The sequence below is a fragment of the Piliocolobus tephrosceles genome, chromosome 20, assembly GCF_002776525.5.
Source record: "Piliocolobus tephrosceles isolate RC106 chromosome 20, ASM277652v3, whole genome shotgun sequence".
Lineage (NCBI taxonomy): Eukaryota > Metazoa > Chordata > Mammalia > Primates > Cercopithecidae > Piliocolobus > Piliocolobus tephrosceles.
This window is the reverse complement of record NC_045453.1, coordinates 15059138-15084627: the sequence shown is the minus strand read 5'-3', so window position 1 is coordinate 15084627 and position 25490 is coordinate 15059138. Positions and strand designations below refer to the sequence as shown.

General features: G+C 43.1%; 1 protein-coding gene across 2 annotated transcripts in view; it reads left to right on the top strand.

The window, feature by feature from the left end:
• PTPRT (protein tyrosine phosphatase receptor type T) overlaps positions 1-25490 on the top strand; it is a 1114757-nt gene that overhangs the window by 941085 nt on the left and 148182 nt on the right. For both annotated transcript variants that reach the window (XM_023227953.2, XM_023227952.2), the window contains 2 exons: positions 6047-6182; positions 18330-18359. In XM_023227953.2, the coding sequence (XP_023083721.1) occupies positions 6047-6182; positions 18330-18359 (166 nt within the window). The remainder of the gene's footprint in view (positions 1-6046; positions 6183-18329; positions 18360-25490) is intronic.

Sequence of the window (25490 nt, the reverse complement as noted above, 5' to 3'; positions counted from 1 at the left end):
CATCCTGTAGACGTGATGTCCTCATGGCTTAGTTATGCATCTAGGAAGCCAAGGAGATGAGAACAGAGACAGAGTAAGCAGGTAAAATGAAGGGCTGACTCTGATGCAGGACTTTGGAACCATAATGACCTCATCCTCTCTCTATACCATGATGCTGCAATGAAAGGGTCTGGGCTTTAGCCTCAGCTGAATAGCTCTTCCACATTCAAACGTTTCCTGTGTTGATTCCTAATCTACCCCCTGTCACTTCTGCCCAGTGATACAGCTCTGAGCTTTCAAATTAAAGGGATCAAATCTACTCCATCTTCCACAATGGCCTTTTATCTAAAGGCAAAAATTAGGTCTCATCTGAATCTTCCCTTCTCTAAGATGAAAAATCCTGATTCAGAGTGATATACCTTCAAAGTCAATAATCTCTGGATCATTGTGCATCTCAATCAATGTATACCTGAATCATGTAGAGACCTTGTTACAATGCAGCTGCTGATTTAGTAGGTCTGGGGTGGGGCTCAAGATTCTGCATTTTTTATAAACTCCCAAGTTTTGCCAATATTCTGGTTGATGGACCACTTTTTGAGTAGCAAGTCTCATGGCCTGTCTTCACTCTGGAGGTCCCTTTCGAGAGGTCGAGTTCACAGCTGGACAGGACTCACCAGAGTGTTCTGACCAGTGCAGAGTAGAGCAGGACAGTGCTGCCCTTGTTAGATCTCAGTAATCCTTGGGGAAAATCAGCTGGGAGTGTTGCTGGGTAGCAAGGGAAGAGGCAGCAGAGAGACAAAACATGGCAACTGGACCCTATGTAAGGAGCTAATATTGAGGGAGGGAAGTAGACCTTAATAAACCAAGGGCCATGCCTTGTGCACCAGGTTTCCATATGTAAGAGTAGACAGGTAGCACATTAAAAGCCAGATTAAGACTCTGGGCTGGAGCTCGGAGGAGACTGGATCCTTAGCCATCACGGCATTTGGGAAAAGAGGAGAGAGCAGGATGCAGCAGCAGCTGCTTTGAGAACCGGTTCTGCCTTTGGGAGTGCTCAGAGCTCAGAGGACACAGCTGGCTGTGCCGTAAGGTCAGGCTTGCAGCGTGATGTTGGAGAGGGAGTCTCCTGTCAGTGCAAGCTGAGTTCACAAGATTATTTTTGATGATCACATCACACAGGGGGCTCAAGTAGAGCCTTAAAGCTTCTCCAATTGGAGAACTTTACCTTCTGGTGCCTGCCTAGATGCCAATTCTGATTCGCTTGGCCTATTCTTAGATTGGGTCCTCTGGAGGGTAAAGATGAGGAAGATGCATCCAAATTCCTCCTCTTTCTCTCAGTCCCCAAATTCCCAGTCCCTGCTTAATAAACCAAAGTCACCCAGAGTCAGAGACAGCTTTTTAGGGACTCAGACTGATACTAAGCCTGACTCTCATGGAAAGGGTAGGCTTGGGGTAAAAGTAACGCAAGTGTTATCCCACTGAAGGGCTTCCAGTGGGATAGCCCTCAGAAAAGTCCCCTTAGATTTTAGGGCCACTGAGTCAGACAGATAGCCTTCTATGTGTACCTACTTCTGGCATCTGTGAAAGCCCACCGCATTGCCAGGGACCCCATCAGTAGCCAACCCTGATGTGCTCTCTTATGACTCCCATCACAGGTCACATTCTGCTCCACTGAGCATTTAAGATACAATCCCTGTGGACAGACCTGACTCTGCCACAAAAGGAGGACCCTCCCATCCTCTGTCCATCCCTCAGATATAGGAGCCACACATGGATGCTGTCTTGCCTTTAGTCCAATTTCCTCTATCCCTGTATCACCTGTGAACCCTGTCAACACACTTCCACTATGAACAGAGGCACAAATCTCCAGAGACTAGGGCAAGTTCCCCTAAAGAATGCCAAAGCCAAAGCTGGATTTTCCCTATCCCAGGGAATGTTCACATTCCTGTATCTGATGTCTGGTTAGACCAGTCAAGCGTGGATTTTTCTAAAAACCTCACTGTGTAAAGTCTGTGATTTTAGCTCTGCTACCTGTTGGCTGAACTCATTGAATTTGTCTAAACCTCTGGGCTCTGGACTTTCAGACAGCCTCTCCAAATCCCCTGAATGTTCTTCCGTGGCCCTCAAGTATGTTCTTTTGTAGGTTTACGGTCATTGCTGATGCTGCTTCTATTTAGGAATGTCTTAGAATTCTTTTGGGAAAAGTTTTCTAATACTCATCCAAGATCTTCACTTTCCTTCGTGTGTGGACTTGATTCCACCCTGGGAACAGCCTTTGGCACAGTTGATCATGCCCTCTTTTTGAAACATTCTCTTCTCTTGGCTCTAGGATGCTATACTCTCCCAGGTTTACTTCCTACCTGTGTGGTCACTCCTGTTCCCCATTCAGGCTTATCTCCCTCTACTCACTAAATACTGCAGACCCTCAAGTCTCTGTTCTAGGTCTGTTTTTCCTTACACTCTTTATTCTCTCCCAGGGTGATTTCATCAACAGGCCCCCATGCTTCAAATACCATCTGTGTACATATGACTCACACATTTTTGCCTCTAGCTCTGACCTTTAATTTAGAGCTCCAGATCGCATTTTTGACTACATACTTTTCTGGAGTATATCTCAAGCTCAAGTTGCCCCAGATATATTTCTCCCCTAAAGCTATTCTTTTTCCATTGTGTCTGGAACCCGTAAACATTACTGTCATCCACCCTATCACGCAAGCCAAAGATTTGTGGTCATTCTTGACAGTTCTTTCTCCTTTATTCCCCATATCCAAGTCATCAACAGATTTTATCTGTAGCTATTTCAAGTAATTATCTCTTTAATCACATCTGTCTATCTTCACTGTCATCACCTGAGACTAAGCAACTATCAACTCCCATCTGAACGCCTGCAGTGATCTCAAAACTCATTTCACCAATCCACTTTGGTTCCACACTAACGCTGGAATGATCTGTTGGAAATACATATCTGACCATATCATTGCTCCTTGAATAACACTTTAATGGTGCCCTGTGTTCCTTAGGTTAAAGAACAAAAGCCCTCACTGGGGCCATAATATCCTGTGTGGACTGATGCATGATGCCCTCTCCAGCTTCTTTCTCATCCTTCCCTCCTTGCTTTCTTGCCTTGGTTATACTACATTTCTTTTTTTCTTTTTTTTTTTTTAAGCACAACAGGATACTTGCCGTATTGCACAGCTTTAGCCAAGGCTATTTCTCCTGCTGCTCCCATACGCTGCTTTCGTGATCCCTTTGCCTGGTTACAGCCTGTCTTCCTTTGGAGCTCACCCCTATTAGGGGTGAATTGCTCCAAGAAGCAATTCATTTTTTTAAATTATGCAAGTATCTGTTTACAAGTGTCATGTGCTTCTCTGTTCAAACCTTTACAGGGTTCAAGTTTGCTGTTACTGATTCTTGATTTATTAACTGTATTCCTCTACCCCCAACCACCACTAATTGTAGACTCTTTGAGAGCAGGAACTGTACCTGTTTTGCTCACCAGTGTATCACCAAATGCCTGGCACATAGTGGGTATTTATGATCACTTACTAAAGGAATGAAGTATGAGTCTCATTAGACCAAGCTAATCGCATTGTTCCTAGAGTAATAGGATCCTCTCTAAGGGCTCTTTGCCATTGCACTCCTAGTCTCTAGAACAGGACCTGTTAGCAGGCACACTAAGTAAAATTAGGCTGTGCCAATGAGTGAATGCCCCAGAGACAACCCTTCCTCCAAATCTAAATAAAAGGACTCCATCAATATTGAGGAAATTTGGATCTGAGATTCTCCCCTTCCTTTATGCTTGCTACATTGTGGATTAGCCACATCTCAGAAATCATGTCTCCAGCCTGGGAAATGGGGGCTGCATGGGAGCTACTCAGAACCAGCCCTGGTCCCCCTATCCCGGAATGTCAAACCATCCCTGCTAAAGAGGTGGTGGACAACTCTTTCAGGAATTCTCTAGGCTGTAGATGAGCAGAGTCTACTCAGTCAGTCCTGGAATTTGATGAGTTGGTTTTGCCATTAGCTTGTGAAAGGAATGGATAAAATTCTCATCCATAAGTCCTTCTAGGAACAGAATCTCTGACTCTACAAACAGCATAGTTTAGCACACAGCTCATGGCCACTCAGTGGCAAAATAACGAATGATTGAATGGATAAATAAAGCACACAACTGTGGTTCACTCACCCTCGTATTATGTTATAATTATCTGTTAAGCAGCAATGATGAGGAGGGAGGCCTGTGCTAGACACTGGCATTAGAGAAATGAATAGGGTGACTTAGCATTCTCACTAGAGAATTGGCCAAGCAAACCCAACATGTCTAAGTTACAACAGCTTGGGGAAAGTGCTCTGAGAGCAAAAAAAAAAAAAAAGGGGGGGGTGCATCAATGTGCTGGAGGGCTTAAACATCAGTGCATTTGGGGAATCAGGACCATAGCTTTTGGGTAGTAGCATTCCTTCAACTCAAGACTCCGCTGAGTTCTATGAACACATGACTTAAAAAAGGAGAAAACTCAATTTGCTTCCATGAGAACAAATGTGTGTGGGCAGAGACGCCATCCCCTTAGCTAAACACTAAACAACCACAAACATTTAGGGAGCCCTATTATCGGTCAGAGTCTGTGCTAACATGGGAAAACTAAGATAAACGAGGCATAATCCTGCCCCTGAGGAGTTTGCAGACCACTGGAGGAGACAGATGTGAAAACAAATAACTAATAATATTGGTGCATTGTAGTAAGAGATATTGTGAGGCATGTGCAAAGTGTTATAAAGTGTTAATAGAATTTAGAGAAGAGGGAGAAACTCTCCCAGGGGCACAGACTCAGAGAAAGTGTATTGGCTGATGAAGAATGCGCTGATGTAGATGTGGAAGAAAAGAAGGACTGAGTTAGGAAAAGGGTGGTTTAGACTTTTAAGCTGCCTTACACTTAAAGGCTGGCACCAATGGGAATATAAACAGAAGCAGGAGGAAATTCACTTAGGGTGCTGGTAACCCCTGGACCACTCTCTAGAATGTCTGAAATAAGATGTTGCCTCTAATCCCTAGTACATAGCATGAAGACACTGGTTTTTGGCATTGTTTGCCTGCTTACTTTGCTATGGCATAAGCAGAATGGTTGTTTTAGGGAGAAGGGATTGAGGAACTAGATGACTTGAGAGCTGGATTCAGGGTTTCTGACCATTGAGGTCTAAAATTGGAATCACGAAACCTGTGGAATTCTGGCCCTTACATTTATCAGCCATGTGACTTTCAGCAACTTCCCTTGGTTTTCTCATCTATAAAATGGGAAAATCAGTATCTCATCTATCTTTGGGAATGTTTGTGAGGATTGACCAGGCCAGATCCATGAAGTTACCCAGCACAGGGCTAAGGATATAGTAAGTGGCCAGTTACCTGCCTCCTCTACTGAGGATTATGTCAGCTAGTTAACACCTGGTAGAGTATGTTGCATTAGTATTAAATGCTAAAAATGGAATTCATCAGATTTAAGTGTTTTTTTGAACCCAAGGTGTATTCAAGTTCCCTTGAATATACAAACTTTTTACCCTACCATTTGTTTCCTATAAAGAACAAAACAAAAACCTCTTTTTATCTTTAAAAATCTAGTGATGTAAATTGTGTTGCCCCAACATAAAGCTATTATTTCCATCATTTACCTAAAAGAATAATGTAGGGTTAGGTATAATTCCACAAGCCCAGGAAATGTTCCATGGTTTGATCTTAGAAACAAAGCAATATGAGAGCGAAAAAAATTTTAACTTGATTTGCCTTAAGGAAAAGGATACTTCAACACAGGTACCCAGGTGAGAACCTTGGGCAACTCCCTCAATTTCTCTGCACATCAGTTTCTTCACCTCAGAAGAATGTAATGATCATCCCAACCTCACAAGGAATTGATCCTCAAAAGTTATTACATGGGACAATGTATATGATGCCCTTAGCACAGTGCCTGGCACATAGTGAGCACTCAACTAAAGGAAGCTGTTGTCATTATGATGAATGAATGTCTAGTCACATATGTGGGTGCTTTCAACATTGCTGTCCTTCCCTTTCCCCTCCTAGGTGCCTCCACTCAGAATTCTAACACTGTGGAGCCAGAGAAGCAGGTGGACAACACCGTGAAGATGGCTGGCGTGATCGCTGGCCTCCTCATGTTCATCATCATTCTCCTAGGCGTGATGCTCACCATCAAAAGGAGGTGAGTCTGCTGCTGCCCAGAAGACTCTGCTGACCCGCAGTGACCCCATCACTGCTGGGTGGCCAGGATTTTGCTCTGTTAATCATTGTCCAGCAGGGATCTTCTCATATAACCATTGAGGTCCTGAAATACGTGGGCTGGCTGTGGTTCATTGTGTTGCTGTTTGAAGGGTGCATGCTGCCTGCTTGGCAGGTGGTCCTGAGGTGGCCAGTTTCTCATGGGCCAGTGGTCCCTATGACTGGGCCACTGCGATGTGCCATGGGATTCCATGTATCATGAGTTGAGTTTTATAGGAGTTAACTGCTGTGTTGCAATCAATCATGTCATCAGGATAGCTCGGGAGCCCCAGGAACATAGATGAGTCCAGAAACACAGTTGCAGGAAAGTAGTGTTTTACCATTCTCACCTCCATTTGCCCATGGTTTCTACTGGTGAAATAATAGCATCCCAGGCCACCCTCTTCATAAGAGATAAAGCCTACAATGGTATAAGAGTTCCCAATTACAAGTCCTGTTACAGGCTCTGTACTATGCCCTGTCCCACGAAACCTTCCCAGCAGGGTTGCTGTTGCTTGTCACCTCTCAACAGCATGTCTCCCTGGACTCCTCTGGCCAGCTACCAGGTTGCTCATACTGTGTGTTTTCTCCAGTTGCATTTCTCATAAAAGCAAGCATGCAGATTCCTCCCTTATTCCCAAGATTTACTACACCAGCATCTTCTGTTTAAGAGGCATTCACAAGGCTTGAGGATAACACAAGGAAATTACAGAGAGGGAAGAAAATACAAAGGGTAAATATCAGCTATCCCTGTCCCCAGGGTGCACTGGTTATTCCTCTAAACAGGGAGTCTTACTCGCCCCTCTCCTTAGCCCCTGCCTGCCACCATGCTAACACATCTACTTCCCACCTCCACGTCTTCTCAGTTTCAATGCCAGAGCCCCAACCTTAGTCTCTACCTTCCCACTCCTCAGTCTGTCATAGCAAACAAAATATTTATCCACATTATAATATATGTAGTGTATTGTGCCCTGCTCCCAGGCAAAAGAGCCTTCTACGTTATTAACCAAACCAACACCTTAGCCTGAAACTCTGGGTTTGCTTATGCACAAAGTTCAGGGCAACCCCAAGAACAAGGGCTGGGAACTTGCTTCCATCTGTAGGATGAAAAATGCTCATCAAATGTGTTTCCCACCAAAACAAAGGGACAGAGTGCCCCTAACAACTACTTCCAGCTTCTACCTTAGGAACCACGTGAATATAAAATACAGAATTTTTTTTTAAAAAAAGCAATATCCCCATTTCCAGCAATCAGTGATTTAGCAATACTAGGGTCCAGTCAACCTTCTCTTGACTATGCAAGCACCAGGATGTCCCTCTGTCTCTTTCTCATGATTCTGCTTTGGATCGGTTGTACCTGCCTCTGGCCAGGACATTATACTGTGAGGATATCTTTTCTTGACATTTATTGTCTAATAGGACCATGTCTTGCCTCAGGCTCCCAGCAGAATGGCTTAAGAGCTAAGGTTCTCCTCAAGCCTCTGATGTTCTGGTTGGAGAAACTAGCGGTAACAGAAGGTACTATGTTAATATTGGGGGTGAAGAGCCCTTAAAGGGTTAAGGTCAACACTACATTGTCATATCACCATCATCACGGATAACACATGGCCACATTATATGTCCCGGTGACTAGTCTGCTGCTATTACATGGGGTAGTATATGACTTTTGATTTCTCTGGGGGCAGTAAGCACGTTGTACGTGTGAGATCACTGAAATGTTTCTTAGCGTTACAGATGTATTAGAGGCAGAGGTGAGTTTGGGATTGTCCACCCAAATTAATGGAACTGAATACCTCTTTGGTAGACCTGGAATTTTCTTATTCTTTGCCACTGATTTGTAAATCAGATATACTCTTCCAATTTTGCTCTTTCTAAAGCCTGGCTTAACCCACGTCACCATCGTCTGTGAGATTGTGAAGAAATTTCACTTCCTTCTCACAGCTATTTCTGAAATGTGTGACTTTTTGGGAGGGAGAAAAAGGCTTTATGTTTCCAGGGTGGGAGCAACTATAAAATGAGTCCTTTGTGGTAGTTTTAACCTCTTCTGAGTATCTTTATCATCTCTCAGTCTATCAAAACTGTCCATCAGACCCAATCAACAGGTATCACATGATCACCATTTCTCCCCAGGAGGCAAAACCTGGGCATTGCATGTTGTGGGGTGCTAATCAGTGTTTACATTTATGGCATCTTTTGAAGAAAGTAAGACATTTTGTTGGCCTAGTTGATTGGAACAGTTTACAGATGGGAGGGGAGGGTAAGAGGAGAAGAGGAGAAAATGGGGAGGAAGAGAGAAATTGCACATAGGACTGTGCTCTTTCCACTTACCTACAATGCCTTCCTGTGTTTAGAGATGCCCCAAAGGAAAGCAAAATTCTGTGCACCTCTTCTTTCCCAGCTACCCCCAGCTGCATATATATATATCTCACTGATTAATTGAGTCTGCTACCAACTTACTGTTGGCCAGAATACTATCTACATCTACCTCAAAGGAAGATGTATTCAAGTCAAAGAAACTTCCAAGTAACAGGCTTATCACCATAGCTCAGGATACTACATATGTAGTAAAACATACCTCCTTAACATCTCCTCAGTGTCCTATCTTCACCTATAGTGCTTGGACTCAGGAGTTCACAGAGGCCAACACCTGCTGCAGCCCATCCACTGGCTTAAGTTTGCCTGGGTCTCCTCCCTGCCTTCCCTGGGCATGGACATGGTCGCTTTCTGGTTTTTTCCTACTCCTAATACGTTCAACTGACTCAAAGCCTCCCTAAAGCTATAGCCACAGATGTTTCCAGCAAACATAAGATGTCCCTAGCTTCTCCCCCTGAAGGTTTGTGATCATTGACTTTAGAGCTTCCTTGCCACTCTCCAAAGAGACTCCTCTTCCTATTAGGGGTTTCCTTTTATGACACAGAACTAGACGATAGACAGAGAATGGGCTTGAGATCCAAGGACGAAGGGAATGGTTTAATGAAAAAAGCTTAATTAATGTATATTTAGATAACTGAAAACAAAATACAGGAGGGAAAAGAGAGAATATCAACAAAACCTGAGAGGTGTTTTGTTGTTGCTTGGTTTTGTTTTGTAATGGGGGGAGGGAGATCTTGAGAAATGTAAAGGAGAAAGGGATATGAGATGTTGGTGGGTGATTTAAATGGGATTCTCTTATAGTTTGAAAGAGAAGTAAGTTAAAGTTTAGAGTTCTTTTTGCATTATCTTTGGCTGTTTGAACTGGGCTATATTGAATGTGGAACCATATGGAATTAGGATTGCATGGACATACACAGGATGATATGAACATTATAAGAAGGGATCCTGGAGCCCCTCACTGACAGAGTTAACTACCAGTGTGGTTTTAGCCACACCAACTACACAATATCCATCCTTCTGCTGTCACTAGATAGTGGCTCCATCTTTTTCTTCTGGATCTGTTGATCACATCTAGAACTCTGAATGTTCTGTAATTGGTACCCCATGTCATTATGTAGTAAAACATACCTCCTTTTCATGAGCACCATGTTAAGTCCTGACATCGAGAGAGACCTTCATCACTAACTCATCACTGCAGTCCTGATCATCTTCATTCCTTGCCTCCTCCCCTTAGAACTGCTAGACATCCTCCCCACTCCTCCAAAATCAGCAGTCAAGAGGTTGCATCACCAACTCTATGTTTTCTTAACTTCATACCATGGGGCACTTTGTGCCTTCCATGCAAATTAAGGTGAAAAGATCAAGTCTTATTGCCTTAACCAGCATGTCTCAGTAGTTGAAGGTGTTCATTAGCCACTCACATACAAGAAGGTCTACAAGTCAATGTTTGTTTGTGGAGCATGAAATTATATGTATGCGCACACAAGTTTCATATAGTTCAGTTTTATCCCTTGGAACACACTTCCTGGAGTCTGAACATGGTCCCTTAAAGCATAAAGCATGGCCATGCGCTTATGCATAGGGAAACAACAAAGCCAAGTTATGCAGGACTTTTCACAAGATCTGCACCCCTGGACTTGTCTGGATCCTACACTAACCTGTCTATCACATTTTAATTTTCAAGTAAGAACTAGGAAATTTTAGGGAGGTGTATTCAAAGTTGGTACCATCCATGGTTCTAGCCAGACCCTATCTTCTCCCCTGCTCCCCTGCCCAGCTCTTCCTAGTCCAGCCTGAACTCTCTGCCAAACTTTCCTTGCCCTTCCAAATGGAAACTGTTGTTCCAAGAGTGTATTTGGAGTATCTTGAGTATAAATATGAATGTCTATTCTGAGATTTTGTATGCATCTCTGGTTATACATCAATTTTCTGTGACTTGTACCTGCCCTCCAGTGGCTCCCAGTCTAATGGATGCACACCTTGTAGCTGTGGACAGAGCATCAGAAAAACTGGCCCCAAATTTTTAGTCCTGTTTATTTGCTGTTAACCTTGGAGAAGCAACTTAACAAATCTCAGCCTTTGCTTTCCCTTCTATGAAAGGTAGCCAGTTTTATGGGGCTATTCTAAAGATCAAATGAGCTAATTATTGAAATAGGTTTTGTTCCCTGAACCTGCCTAAGGAATTGCAATGCACAGTATCTATAGAAACATTAATCTCCACATGACCATCAACTGTACCAAGCCAGCTCCAAACCCATTACTAATATGCTAATGGCAGGGTTGCAATCAATGCTCACACACTGACATAATTTGCATCATTTTTCATTTAAACTGCAGCCGTATTCTGATTTTAATCTTCCTAATAATCATAGTAGGGTAAGTCTGTTGTTTGTTTGAAATAAAGAAACTGAAGTTCAAAAAGATCATGTGAGTTGGTGAAGGTTTTGGGCAGAGTTGATGTGGAAACCCAGTCTCTGTCTCTAGAGCTCATGCTGCTAACTTCTACTCTGTCAGTCCATGGAGACTGACAGGAAATAAGCAAATCCTGAACTAAGAAACATGTGACTCACCTTCTGGCACCACTTTCCTCTCTGGGACTTGTTTTTCCCAATTTTATTATATTCGTCTTTTGTGCATGCTGTTTCCCTCAGTGAAATGTCCTGAGATTTCTCTTAACCTACAAAGTTCCTATCACACTTTGACTCTCAGCCTCTTGTTCCTCCTAGTAGGACTCCCAAATGTTACCATCTTAGCAAAGCCTTCCCACCAGCCTCCTACCCCAGGAAGATCCAATGATGCTCCTCTGCATGCAGCCACTGTGCCATACATACCAGTCTTCATTTGTGTATTTATCACACTACCCGGTGGTTGTAGTTTTGCTGGCCTGAAGATCAGTCCTCTCTTATTAGAGCTCCATTATCCATATCATCTGCCCCTGGACATCTACCTTGAAAATCCCTCAGGCATTTCATAGTTAAAGCCAAAATCATTACCTACTCCCCAACCTGTTTCCCATCTCATTCAAAGGCACTACCTCCTATCCCATCATCAAACAGATGGGATTCCAACGCCCTGGATTATTTATATTCTCTTAGTCACATTCTCTCTCTTTCTCTCTTCTCTTTCTCTCTTTCTCTCCCTCCCTCTCTCCCCTCCCTCCTTCCCTCCCCCCCTCCTCCCCCCCCCCCCCCCACCCCGCCTCCTCTTCCTCCATTGTCTTTTCCCTGGGTCAGACCTCTATAGCTCTATTGCATGAGTTTCCTCACTGATCTTCCTAACTGTGCCCCACTCCTCCAACCTATCCTCCACACTGTAGTCAGCATGATGTTAAAAAATAAAGCTCGTACTCCCAAACCTGTCATCTAAAGCCCTTCAGTGGCTTCTTCTCCACAGCCATGGTTCATGAGGTGGAAGTGAGGGAAGAAGCACATGTCTAAGTCACCTGGGGAATTTTGTCAAGTGATACTGTCTCCCTGCCCATATGGAAACAAGTTTCTTAGTTCTTCCTAACTTTTTGGTTTTTCTGGGGTTTTTTTCTCAGTTTTTCTGACAAGTCTCCTAAAGTCTCTCACCTCTGCTCCATAAGTTTTGCTTATGAATGTTCTTCTTCTTCAATGCCTGTGTTTCTCAGCTCCATGTGACCAGCTATTACCCATGTTTAAGGACTAATTCAGTAGCCACTTTCTCCTATAAACCCTTCCTGACCTTTGATCTAGACAGAATCTCTTCACCATCTGGATCCCCTCTGCGAGGACTCGTGTTATTTTCTGCCTTATACTTTTCCTTGTATTTGCATCCTATTTCCTCACTAGACCATCAGCTTTCTCTTCTGATTCATCCTCATCTCCAATGTGCCCTGCAAATAATGAGAATTTCCTAAAAACATGTTGAATGGGAGAACCTAGTGGAATTAGAACAGATCAACTCTCTATGTATTGTACAAGAGAGCTTCACTCAGAGAACAGACCTAAATGTTAACATTAAGCATTGATGGTTTGTGCACCAAGTCCTGTGGTAGGAGGGTGGAAAGGCAAGGCTGGAGGGCAGTATGTGGAAGACATACCATGGTCTGAGCCTTCAGAGAGCACATTGTCTACCCAGAAACAAAATGAAACAAAATAATGAGGCAATCAAAAAAGCCAACTCAGGCCAAGCTAAAAGAGGCAGTGCACGTTATTAAGGGTACTACAGATCAGAAAACTGAAATGGAAATAGAGTTTAAGGAAATTGCCTGCAATTACATAGCTAATAAATGGCAGAGTTGGGTCTCAAACTTGGACAATCTGATAATGGAGTCCACACTCTGAAACATCATCTAATCTGGATTAAATATAAAACAGGACCTGGACCTGCTGAGATGCCAAATTGTGTGGCATAATTTTGAGTGATTTGTTGAGGTGGGAAAAAAGCCCAAACGCCCAAACAAAATATGTCATCTTCTGTTCCTCCTGTTCTAAACTGCTCCTTCCTCTACACCTGAAAATTAAATCCTGCTCCTTCTGGTTGCACTCACGTGGGCAGCCACTTAAGCTGGGAACTTGGAAGTCCTCTTCAATGTATTCACTTTTAATCACCTTTTGATTTTGTGTCTTAACTGCCTTGCACACTGCTGACCTTCCCACTGCAAAGGAAGCACCCAACAAATAATTCTTGTGTTGGCCAGTCAGTGATTGTGTAACCTCGGTGATTGTGTAACCACAATCACTCTGCCTTTGACTTTCTCCTCACCCTCCTGCTAAAAATTATTCACCTACAACAAATATTTGGCCATGTGACTTCTTGGGGTTTCCCTGTGACCTATGGGACTGAGACCAAGCTCCATAAACTCTTTGGGAACTAGCCCTTCCAACATCTTTCTGTTCCCACTTTGTTAACCCACCTGCCCAAACCACAAACACAGTTCCATCTGCCTAAACATTCCCTTCTCCTCTCCTCCATCTGACTTCTCTTTTACTTTACCACTCAGGCATCCCAGATTCTGGACCATCTTGCCTGCTTTCCCTCCTCACCCCTGTCCCCAGGTAGGGACTCACAGCTCCCTGTGTTGCCTTATCATAGAATTGATCATGACAGAAGATAATACAACATAATAACTATTAACACAGCCTCTTTAAATCAGACTCCCTGGATTCAAATCCCTGCCATGCCACTTAACAACTGTGTAAACATGAGAAAGTTGCTTAACCTCTCTGAGCCTCACTTTTCTCATCTGTAAATAGGATAATAATGCTTCATAAGGTTACTGTGAAGATTAAATAAAATAGTTCATGCAATATACTTAAAACAGTACCTGACACAGTATTGTTCTCCCACTATTTAAGTGACAGCTATTATCATCTGCTTTATAATTTGCTTGTCTGGCTCTCTCATCAGACATATGGACTAGATTAAGATCTCATTTGTCTTTCTGTCTGTACTTGACAGAGATAAGAATATAGTAGGCTCTTGAGAAGTTTCCACTGAATTAATGATGGAAAGATGGATAAATGGACGATGGATGGATTACTAGATAGGTGTGTGGATGGACAGATGGATGGATGGATGGATGGATGGATGGATGGATGGATGGGTGGATGCAGGCATACATGCATGCATGGATAGGTTCATGGATGGATGGATGGATAGATGGCTGAACGGGTGGGTTTATGATCTAGATGGATGGGTAGAAAGTCAAATGGGTGGTTAGATGACAACTTTGTCCTGTTTAAATTATATGGAACAAAAGAAAACTGTGCCTGAAGTCAGTCTTGTCAACTGGTTGAAATAAGGTTCTGCAGTATGTGATTTATTAAGTTTGGGGTTATTGTTGTTTTGTTTTGTTTTCTAAGCACAGCTGTCTTCCTGCTCAGGATTTTTGGTTTCAGGCAATCTGTTACTTGCAATATCACTGTATCCTTGTAAATTTAGACCTTCAGTAAATCTTCTTCAAGGCTTAGAAAAAAACGTCAGGAGTTCGAGACCATCCTGGCTAACATGGTGAAACCCCATCTCTACTAAAAAATACAAAAAGCTAGCCGGGTGAGGTGGCGGGCGCCTGTAGTCCCAGCTACTCAGGAGGCTGAGGCAGGAGAATGGCGTAAACCCGGGAGGTGGAGCTTGCAGTGAGCTGAGATCCGGCCACTGCACTCCAGCCCGGGCGACAGAGCGAGACTCCGTCTCAAAAAGAAAAAAAAAAAGAAAAAAACACACATGTAAACTGTTTTGGTCAGAGAGTAAAGACCTGTGATACTTGACCTAGAAGACTTTGCAGTTTAATTGGGAAAAAAGATTCAATGAATAGAAATTTGTCAGTTACCATTATCCTGGAGTTGCCTTGCTGCTGGGTCAGAGACAGCACCAGAAGGCTTTTGGTGACACCCAGGATAACTCAGAAAAGCAACTTGGAAAAGATGGTCTGTGGTTTGAAGGTGAAGAAGGAAGCATGTTTTCTCGGCTCAGGCCAAGGTAAATCCTGAAGGTCGATAGCAGAAAAGCTAGAAGGTCAGAATGCTCAATGTAGCTGAGGAGGAGGTGGCCGCTGACAACGAGGGCATCCAACTCGGAATGGAGGCCTTGCAACTGGTCCAAAGATACACAAAGCCTTTGACCTAGTGAGATATGGACAGTGAGAGTAATTATATCTGCTCCTCAGGGTTGTGGGGAGGATTGAAAGAGATAAGTTGTGACATCCCAATGCCTGACTCCCCAGATTTCTCAAGATATATCTGTTTTCTTCCTTCCTTGAAAGCACCACAGGCTTGAGGTCAAGAACATGAGCTATAAGCCTTAGAGCCATGTTGCTATCAAATCCAGTTACTAGCTGTGTGATACGAAGTTACTTCTTGTTTGCCTCAGTTTCTCCATCAGAATAGTGGGGATGGCAATAATACCTATCTTTTAGGGCAGCTGTGAGGAATACGTGAGTTAATAATGTGTGCTAAAGCTGAGAACAATACCTGGCACATAGTAAGTGCTATGTAAGTATTTGTTCTTATTTTATTATTCCTAAAGAAGGGAACACTTTGTTCCTGGTGACCAGCATAAAAAGCAGTAAACCTTATCTCTGTGGATGAGGTGCAGACATAAACCACCCTTTACTGAGCCCTAGTACATTCCAGATGTTTAGATTAATATCAATTTAGATTAATGTAATTTACATAAAATACTTTATATATTACATATCATATCTAATGTGAGTATAATTTAGATTAATACAATGCCAGTGCCTATGGTGATTCTTGGGAATACATAATTATTGCCCCCAAGCTTGAGATAGAGAAACTGGGACTCAGGGCTGTTTAGTGACTTGATCGAGGTCATGCAGTTAGTTAAGTGGTGGTGCTGAGATGCTAAGGCTTATTGTATTTCCACTCCTCAAATCTGTTTGAGCTGTCAACATCTATGCCGTCCACCTTAGTGCATGGGTCAGGAAATAGAGGTCCAAAGGGAAGAAGAAGAACTTACTTGCCCAAGATGTCACAATAAGCAATTGAAAGATTTGAGATTATAATGCTGGCCTCTTGATTCTCAGCTCAGTGTTCTTGACAATACAGAGAACACAGGCGTGCTATAAGTCTTCATCAAATGGATCCTGAGTTTTATGTCCCAGACATAAACCAGACACTGAACCTGCCAGCAGTGAGGTAGAGAAATGATCTTACAGTGCCAACCTGTATGGCTGGTGAGGGGGATTTGATGACTTTCTGTAGGAGCTTCCATTTCCCACTCATCGCAGTTCCCAGTTCTTCACCTTCTCATCATCTAGGGTCACCATTCTTTCAGTCTAGGATATTGAACAGTTTTCTGTATGGCCAGATCTTGCTGCACTGTGGCTCATTTTCCCCAGCTCAGCCCCTTAAGGAGGTGTGGGGCTTTCCTTCTTCTGTGGCTTCCTATCTTTTAGATTCACTTTCCTTCTGGTATGTAGGGTTGGGCTTTGCCAATTGATGAAAGAAAGACTAGAGATAGCCCCATCTTAGGAGCTTTGGGTATTTCCTACTTGAGATGGGAAAATTTAGGGCTATGAAGATGTGTCCCCCACTCCGCAGTTATAACGACTGTATTTTCCTGTACCAAGCAAATGGGATAATGGTTGCGAGTAATCAAATAATTCAAGAAAAAAGGAAACCATTCTTGTCTACTCAGATAGATATTTGGAGACCTGAATTATCTAGCCATTTTTCTCAATCTGCAAATGTATCACTTATTGTCACTATAGCTAAATCTGATGTGAAATAAGAACATGCCTATTTATTTTCTTACAACATAAGAAAAGTTATAACAAAGGGAATATCATGCTTTTATTTGAGTTTTGTGATTGCTTAGAAGTCAGGAGCCAGTAGGGACATTGGAGAGAGATTGAAGCCAGTGATTTTGCAGGCTTTCTTTTGGAGAATGGAATTCTCAGCCATCTGATATCTTAAATGAAACTTCAGTGTATAAAGTAGATTAAAGTGCAGGTGCTTTGGTGGATGTTGGGGGGCCAGTAGCCTCACTTGCTCAGTACCCTCCTTCTTCATTACACAGTGCCTGCTATAGAACCCCCAGACTTCTGTGAACACAGTTTGAGAATTACTGATCTAGTTTAATGTACCTAAGGGACAGATGCAGAAATGAAGGCATGGAGAGTTTATTCAAGGTAGAGTCTGTTCAGACTGAAGGTTGGAACTCCTCCCTCCCAGTACAGTGCTCTTCCAAGATAAGGCTGGACTTTGTGCTGGTCATCTACTGCCATGTAACAAACTACCCCCAAAATCTAATGACTTAAAGAGCAACAGTTATTTATTTTTCTCATGTGTCTTCACTTTGGGCAGAGCTTAAAGGGAATGACTTATTTCTATTCTGCAATGTCAGTGGTCTCAGCTGAGGTATCTTGATTGGCTGAAAGTAGAATGGCTGGGGGCTGGTGGGACATTTCTTTCTCTTTATGTAGTCTCAGAGGCTCTCCTGTGATCTCTCCAGCATGGTAGCCTCAGGGAAATTGGGCTTACTCTATGGAGACTGAGGGTTCTAAGAGAGAGTTATGGACAGAGCTGAGAGGCTTCTTATTTTTTGCCCCAGCTTGGAAAGTCCCAGAACATAATTCCTACCACATTCTGTTCACACAGGGCCAGCCCTGACTCAGTGTGGAAGGGCACTCCACAAGGGCCTGAATACTAGGAAGTGCAGATCACTGGGCAGCCATCTTGGGTACTGGCTATATGATTTCCTTGCTTTGAGTATGACCTTATTAAATAGACTCTGATGTGATTCTATCTCTTCTGAAATAGAGGAGACAGAAGAAGTTTGGTGTTGCTTAGATCACAGGACATTATCATAGGGAAGAGTGGTAGACTAGTCCTAGGAAGCCACAGAGAGCTGATCCAATACCCCACCCACCCTCTGCCGACCAAAAAAACAAAAAAATCATAATTATAAGGAAGCTAGTTTTGGCTGACCATAAGGAAGAACTTTGAAACAACTACAACAGCCAACATGAAACTTGGCTTCCTCTGTGTGAGGCTATGAGTTCCCCTATTATAGAAGAGGTCTCTCTTGTTTCTTCTAACCTGGAAATATCTGATTCTCAGCGAAGACGATTAGTAGAGGAACTTGCATCTCCTTGAGCTTAGGGATGCTGAAATAATATGTGCATTTCTAAGAATCAAGATTTCATTAAAAATCTAATTCTTGTTTGTTTGTCTTTTCTTTTTCCCCCATTTTGGACATTTTCTTCATCTGACTGCCCATCAATATATAGAAGAAATGCTTATTCCTACTCCTATTACTTGTAAGTATCGAGCTGGTGTTAACTTTGCTTCGTGCCCTGTAAGGGAACCTGTAGCATGCATTTCCTGCACCAACCAAGTGTCTGTTAGTTTCTCATTTTCACTTCTGTCTAAGCTGTCTGTAGCCTTAAAGTTTTTATTTTGCATAAATATGTTCCATTTGAAAGTGTACTGTCATTGTTCAAGTTCGTTATGTTTCTGCCATCTTGGATTTTTTTCCTCTTATTTTTAGAGATGTGAAGGGCTGTTTCTCCTTTGTGAGTGCAATTTTCTAGTTAGGAATCCCTGAATTCCATCAAGCAGGGGACCAAATCCTGCTGTAGGACTTGCACACATAAGACAGAATCACAGTCTTAGCAACTTCTGAATCCATTTGTTTTTACCTGGAGAATGGGTAGCCGTGGGGGCTCAAAGTTTAGAAAGGAATTCATTGGCTGTTTCTGCTATTTCAGAAAATCTGCAGGGATTCATTACTTTATCTAGAACCAGCCTCACAGGTGAAAGAAACATCCAGTGTCTTTGCTTTGGGCTGGGATTATGTGTTTGGTGTTTAGCATTATTTATCTTATGTTATCAATGCATTTTGTTGGAAGTTATAGATGGGTGCTTGCTTATCCATTTTTTTTTTTGCACTTGCTAAAAAATAGTGATTATTTTCCTTATTAATAAAACAGAGGGCCGGGTGTGGTGGCTCACGCCTATAATCCCAGCACTTTGGAGGCCAAGAGGGTGGATCACCTGAGGTCAGGAGTTCAAGACCAGCCTGGTCAACATGGTGAAACCCCGTCTCTACTAAAAATACAAAAATGAGCTGGGTGTGGTGGCAGGCGCCTGTAGTCCCAGCTACTCAGGAGGCTGAGGCAGGAGAATTGCTTGAACCCAGGGGTGGAGGTTACAGTGAGCCGAAATTGTACCATTGCCCTCCAGCCTGGGCAACAAGAGCAAAACTCTGTCTCATAATAATAATAATAATAAATAACAACAACAACAATAGAGATTCTCAAAACATGAGAGCAAAGGAGAACAACTCTGTACAATAGATCCTTGGTGATAAAAAGTTAGAAGGCCCCTGAACTAGTCCCACATTCCTAATATGCACTTTCTATTTTTGGAAATTGAGAGGTTGTAGGGACCTTAGAAAGAGACTGAAGGATGTGAATTCATGGCACATCCAGCTAGCAAAAGAGTGGGATTAAAACAGGTAGTGCCTGGCTTCCAGTAAAGTGTATTACTTAGCACTCCATGTCTTCCCTTACCTCTGGCAAACTCAGCTTTATGAGAGAGGCTGTGCCTAACAGCATTACCTGCTGAAGACTTCACAGATAAAGATGGAGCCAGCAAAAGGCTGCCCCATCCCCTCTGCTCAGTGTTGAGTCCACAGGTCTTTAGGACAGGTACTACCAACCTCATGTTATATGGGAACAAATGGACCCCCATCAACAATACTGGAAGTACCAGATCACTTATGCCATGTGTTTATTAATTCATCCTACAAACATGCTTTGAACATGCACATTATGTTTCAGACGGTGTGGATGAAGAAATGACTAGAACCCAGAGGTTCAGTCTCACAGTATGCAAACCTATCTGAGAGACTAGCATAACATCACCTATTAGAAACGTCAGCTGAGAGACACCTCTACATACTTTGGTACAGGAGCACTTAGTTGAGTGACAAATTTTTTATATTGCAGGGGATAGTTATCAGTGTATTCAGACATGGCTTTACACATTACTGAAAACATTAAAGTTCTGATTAGAGGAAACTGCATCTGCAAAGGAACGGAGGTACAAAACAATATGGTGTGTCATTGTTATGGTGGAAGGAGCATGAGCTTTAGGAGTGATGCAGCTCTGGGCTCATGTCCTGCCTCTATCATGCACTGGTTATAGAGCTGTGGGCAAATTTTCTGAACCTTTTGATTCTCTTTTCTCTTAATTATAAAATGAGGGTAATAGTGCCTGACTCACAGAGTTGTTGTGAAGAGGAGATGAGATGATTTTGCAAAGTGCCTAGCACAAAGTTGACACTCGTGAAATATTAGTTTTGTTTATTTCCCCTTTCAGAAACCACAGGGTTCATGGCACGAGTGGTAGTCCCTGAGAGCCCCTCTGTTCTTCCAGGGCCTCTTAGGGTATGCATGTTTCACAGCAGATGTGGGCATACAGGGACCCATCACCACCTCTGGCATTTCACCCCCATCCCTCTTATCAGCCAGTTTGCCTATCAGGGTCTTTGAATGCCCACTTTATATAGTGTTGTGTGCTGGGTGCTGGGGTGGAATCCACGATGAGCAGTGTGAGAGGACAGAGGATGGATCTGCACATACTTGCAGTTGAAGGTCCAATGATTTACAGGCCTTTGAGTTGGTGCAGACATGAAGTTCTGTGCCACAGGTCCCAGAGCAGGAAGCTCATACCAGTAGCAGGATGCAGAAGCATCTGGATAGGACACAGGGTTTCCATAATTATCTTCATTCTATATTCACCAACATCAGAACCCGCATGAGGGTCATATATTGTATGCCATTGCAAATAGCCTGCCTTCTATAGAGAAACCTTAGGTGATTAGATTTTCTCTTAAGCACCATCTTCCCATCCCAACTACCACCAAGCACTTGTGACAGATGAACCAGTTCCTAGACTTAAAGGGATTGAACAGGTAAGATGTGTTTAATCATTTATACAGGAGAGGAAAATAGGAAACCACCACCACATGCTGAGTATTTTGTACATACATTTGCTCACTGAGTCCTTTGAATAGCCTAGTTCGGTGGGTACCATTATCCCTATTTAATGGGAGAGAAATTGCTCTGAGAAGCTAAGTCATTCCCCCAAAGCTATCCGGAAGTAGATGGGAGGGAGAACAGATTATCCTGGAAAGAGAGACCTCTTGGGGTGAGAAATGGTCATGTGAGTCATATGCATATGACTCTGGATATATTGCAATGAGAATGCTGGTGGAGCTCCCAAGCAAAAGCATCCCTTGGGAACTTGGAAATGCAGAAGTGAAGTCTAGGTGGGACGTGGATGTTTGGAACCTTCCCCTGAGAGGTGGCAGATGAGAGTGCCAGGTGGATGAAAGCAGGCCTGAAAAAAGAGGACAAGAACAGAGGGCTAAGGGCCAGGGGCTGAGGCCCAGGAACTGGCCATGGTTATAGAAATAGAAGAGAAGAGGAACTGGCAAAGCAGACAGACAGATAGGAGTAAAACATAAGGCCCAAGAGGAGAAGGTTTTTGCAGCAGGGGGAGTTAGTTGGCCATAGCAGATGCCACAGAGGATGGAGGGGGTGGGCTTGGGCATGGCCTTGACATTTGGCCATCAGAAATCACTTGCACAGGTTTTAGGGATGAAGATTTAGGAGGAAGCCATCCTGTGAGTAGGATCACCTTTTTTTGTAAAACTGAGGAGAAACATGATACTGGCCTCCGGAAGGATTAGAAAGTCCTGGGCAGAGATTTAGTTATAGTGGAGGAGCCTGGGCAGAAGGAAGGGGCTGAAGATGCTGGAGGTGGGGGCTATGGAAGGGAAGGTCTGGAGGCGAGGTGTTTGGGGACAGGCAACAGTGTAGGAGAGGAGGAGGGACAGGCCTTGGAGACCGTAGGATTGAGAGAGAGGCATGGAGATGAGGAAGAGGAAATAGAAAGGAAAGAATGTCCCCCTATGTGCTAGTATATACCCCAAGGGGGAGCCTTGAAGCCTCACTCCTCAGTGTGTGGACCATGGACCAGCAGCATCAGCATCACCTGGGAGCTTGTCAGAGATCTGGCATCAAGGGCCCCAGCCCAGACCCCTGAATCAGAATCTGCATCATAACAAGGTCCCAGCTGATTCATACACATATTAGAGAATCACTGACTTCACTGGAGTCTCACTCGTCTTATCTATAAAATAGGAAAAGTAATACCCTCCTCATAGGTATTAGGGGCCCCTGGTCCTTTTAATGAATAAACACTGATTTCATTGAAGAGATTGGTTAGCCAAAGGGTGTCCTCTCTTCAACACACTTTGGCTAACCAATCTGTTCAATGAAATCAGTGTTTATTCATTCCACAAATACTTGTGGAATGCCCTCTGTACGCTATGCATTGGACAAGGTTCTGGGTATATAGGAGTTAGCACAAGTAAAAATCCCTACACACATGGAGCTTTTTTAGTAGAAGAGGTAGAAAATAAACAACATATATAACAAAAATAAATAGTATGTAGTGGTAAGAGCTAAGAAGAAAAAATAAACTAGGGAAAGAGGAGATAAAGTATGGTGGGGGAGGAGCAGAGGAATTCTAGTTTTCCCCCAAAATAAAGAGGCCGTCAAGTGCTCTCCATCACTGAAAGTATCCCTACACAAGAACAGTGGTCCATAAATATTTTCCATAAGGAGCCAGACAGTAAATCTTGTAGGCTTTACAAGCCAATGTGTTCTGTGTCGCATCTACGCACCTCTGATGTTGTAGCATGAAGTCATAGCGATGTGTTTGAATCAGTGTGGCTGTGTTCCAATAAAACTTAATTTTAAAAAACCAAGCAGTGGGCCAGATTTGGCCCACAGTTCACAGTTAGCCAATTATTGCCCTAGAGTTTTGAGAGCAGGGAGAGGGTGAGGTTCAAGATTCATCCTGTTTTATTGAGCTCCTGCTATGTACTTTACCCTGTGCCTGATACTGCAGGCACAAAAGTGAATAAGGCACACCCTATACCAGACTACAAAAGGGCAGAAGTTGAAAGGCATTACCAGTTGATCCCTACTATATATACTCACCCAATGCTTATAACAAGCCCTACAAAGCATATATTATTTTGTTGCTTTTATTTAGATGTTAAGACTGAAGTTTGAAGACTTGTCTATTGCTCACAGCCAGAATGCAGCAGGGTTAAGTTTGAACTCAGGACCACATGGCCCACAAGCCCTACCCATTCTTTTTACTAAGCCCTGTTCTTTGGGAGATGGGGGCACTTCTGCCTGGACCATGTGCTTGGAGCACATCAGCCAGGTTGCAGAAGAGCCAGGTACCAAATGTACTTGTCTGCCTGTAGAGCCTCGTTTCTGTGCATGGCCATCAGTGCCCTGCTAGGAATAAGAAGTGGTAGCTATTCCAGGCTGGCAAGGAGGCCGTTGGGGCAGTCCTGTCTTTGCTGTCCTGGGGATTGGCCATGTGATGTGGCTGGTCTTCCAAGCAGTGCTGTGCACAGGCAACATGCTGAGATGAGTCAGAGCTGAGGGCACTGAGCTGCTGCATCAGAGGTAGCCAAGGGGTTAGAGCAAGAGGTTGCAAAAGTGGTGATTTAATGACCAGGATAACTAATAGCCCAATAAAAATCGAGCTATGGAACAGAGGGACTTGGGGACCCAGGGACACAGGATAGTTAAAGATAGGCCCATTATTTTCTCTCCAGTGTACACACACACAAATGTGAATAATGTGGGTTTTGGTGTCAGGCCTATTTCACAATTCTAGGTTTGCCTCTTCTGTGAGATTGTTTCCACCTGGAACAGTCATAGAACCACTCTGAGCCTCAGTTTCTTCATCTGGAAAATCGTGATAACAGCGGTGACTTCCCAGTGTTTTGGTGAAGGGCAGTGAGAGAGTGTACATGTAGAGTGGCTGGCACACAGTAGGTATTTTATAAATAGCAGCTACTATTCCTCACATTCTGAGCTGACAAAAATGCTTCTCTGGGATCCCTTTTTGCCTTTCTGTAGTAAAGCAGACCCCAACAACTTCAATTGTTCGGTGTTTGCCTTTTTAAAGGATATTAAGAGTTGGCATGTGTCCACAGGTTAATTTACCTCAAGGTGTGTGATGGGCACAGTAATTGTTTTGAACAGAGGTATTTTAGTGTAGTAGTTCTTGAGAAAGCGCGGAGATGTTTACCAATTGTTCTGGCTGAGAGAGAGCACATAACTACTTCACTTAGCCTTGGACAAATGCCTTGTGCAGGTGTCTCCAAGGCAGAAAACCGTGACCTGGGCTGGTTTCTGTCTGCAGATACTCCATAGGACTCCTGGGCTTTTCTATAGCCTTCCAATTTCTTCCATCTCAATATATTCAAATCCTACATCATTCTTCAAAATCCAGATCACACACTGCCTTCTACAAGAAATCTCCCATGATTCTCTCCACCTGTGGGAATGGCGCCTTTCTCTGAACTGCAGTTGCTTTATATTATGGGCAGGAGCAAATGTGTCTTAAGGATGCTGCTTGCTCATTAGAGTGTTCTCCATGGAACTCCTAACACATACAGTGAACCCCAGTAAGTGCCTGTGTAATGAGTGAAGGAACAAGATGCATTTAAAAGACATACAGCTAAAGTCAACAGGGTGGTACTCTGTTCTTGAAAAGAAAAAAAAAAATATGACATCAATTTTTAGATAACTCTAGACCTTGTACTTTCCTTGCTTCTGTGGCTTTAAGGCCATTTTTACTTCTATTTTTGCATCTGTGTGACCTGGACAAGTCACTCAACTTTTTCTGAATCTCAGTTGCCTGGTATGTAAAACAGAGATAAAAAATGCAAACTGTACAGAAGAAGTCTCACGAAGATTGAATGGATTTAATGTAAAATGCCTAGCACATAGTAGGGCCTCATCAAAATAAGAGACTGCTCCTTTCTTCAAAGGCATATGCTTTTCACATCATCAGCTGCTGTGAAGCAGATATCATTGCTTCAATATATTTAAACAGGCATTTTAAAATGATTCCATCAAGAAATACTCAAAAGTTATTTAATGTAATTTATCAGCCACTTTGTTTTTTTTTGTTGTTTATTTATTTATTTATTTATTTATTATACTTTAAGTTCTAGGGTACATGTGCATAACGTGCAGGTTTGTTACATATGTATATATGTGCCATGTTGGTGTGCTGCACCCATCAACTCATCAGCACCCATCAATTCATCATTTATATCAGGTATAACTCCCCAATGCAATCCCTCCCCCCTCCCCCCTCCCCATGATAGGCCCCATTGTGTGATGTTCCCCTTCCCGAGTCCAAGTGAGCTCATTGTTCAGTTCCCACCTATGAGTGAGAACATGCGGTGTTTGGTTTTCTCTTCTTGTGATAGTTTGCTAAAAATGATGGTTTCCAGCTGCATCTATGTCCCTACAAAGGACGCAAACTCATCCTTTTTT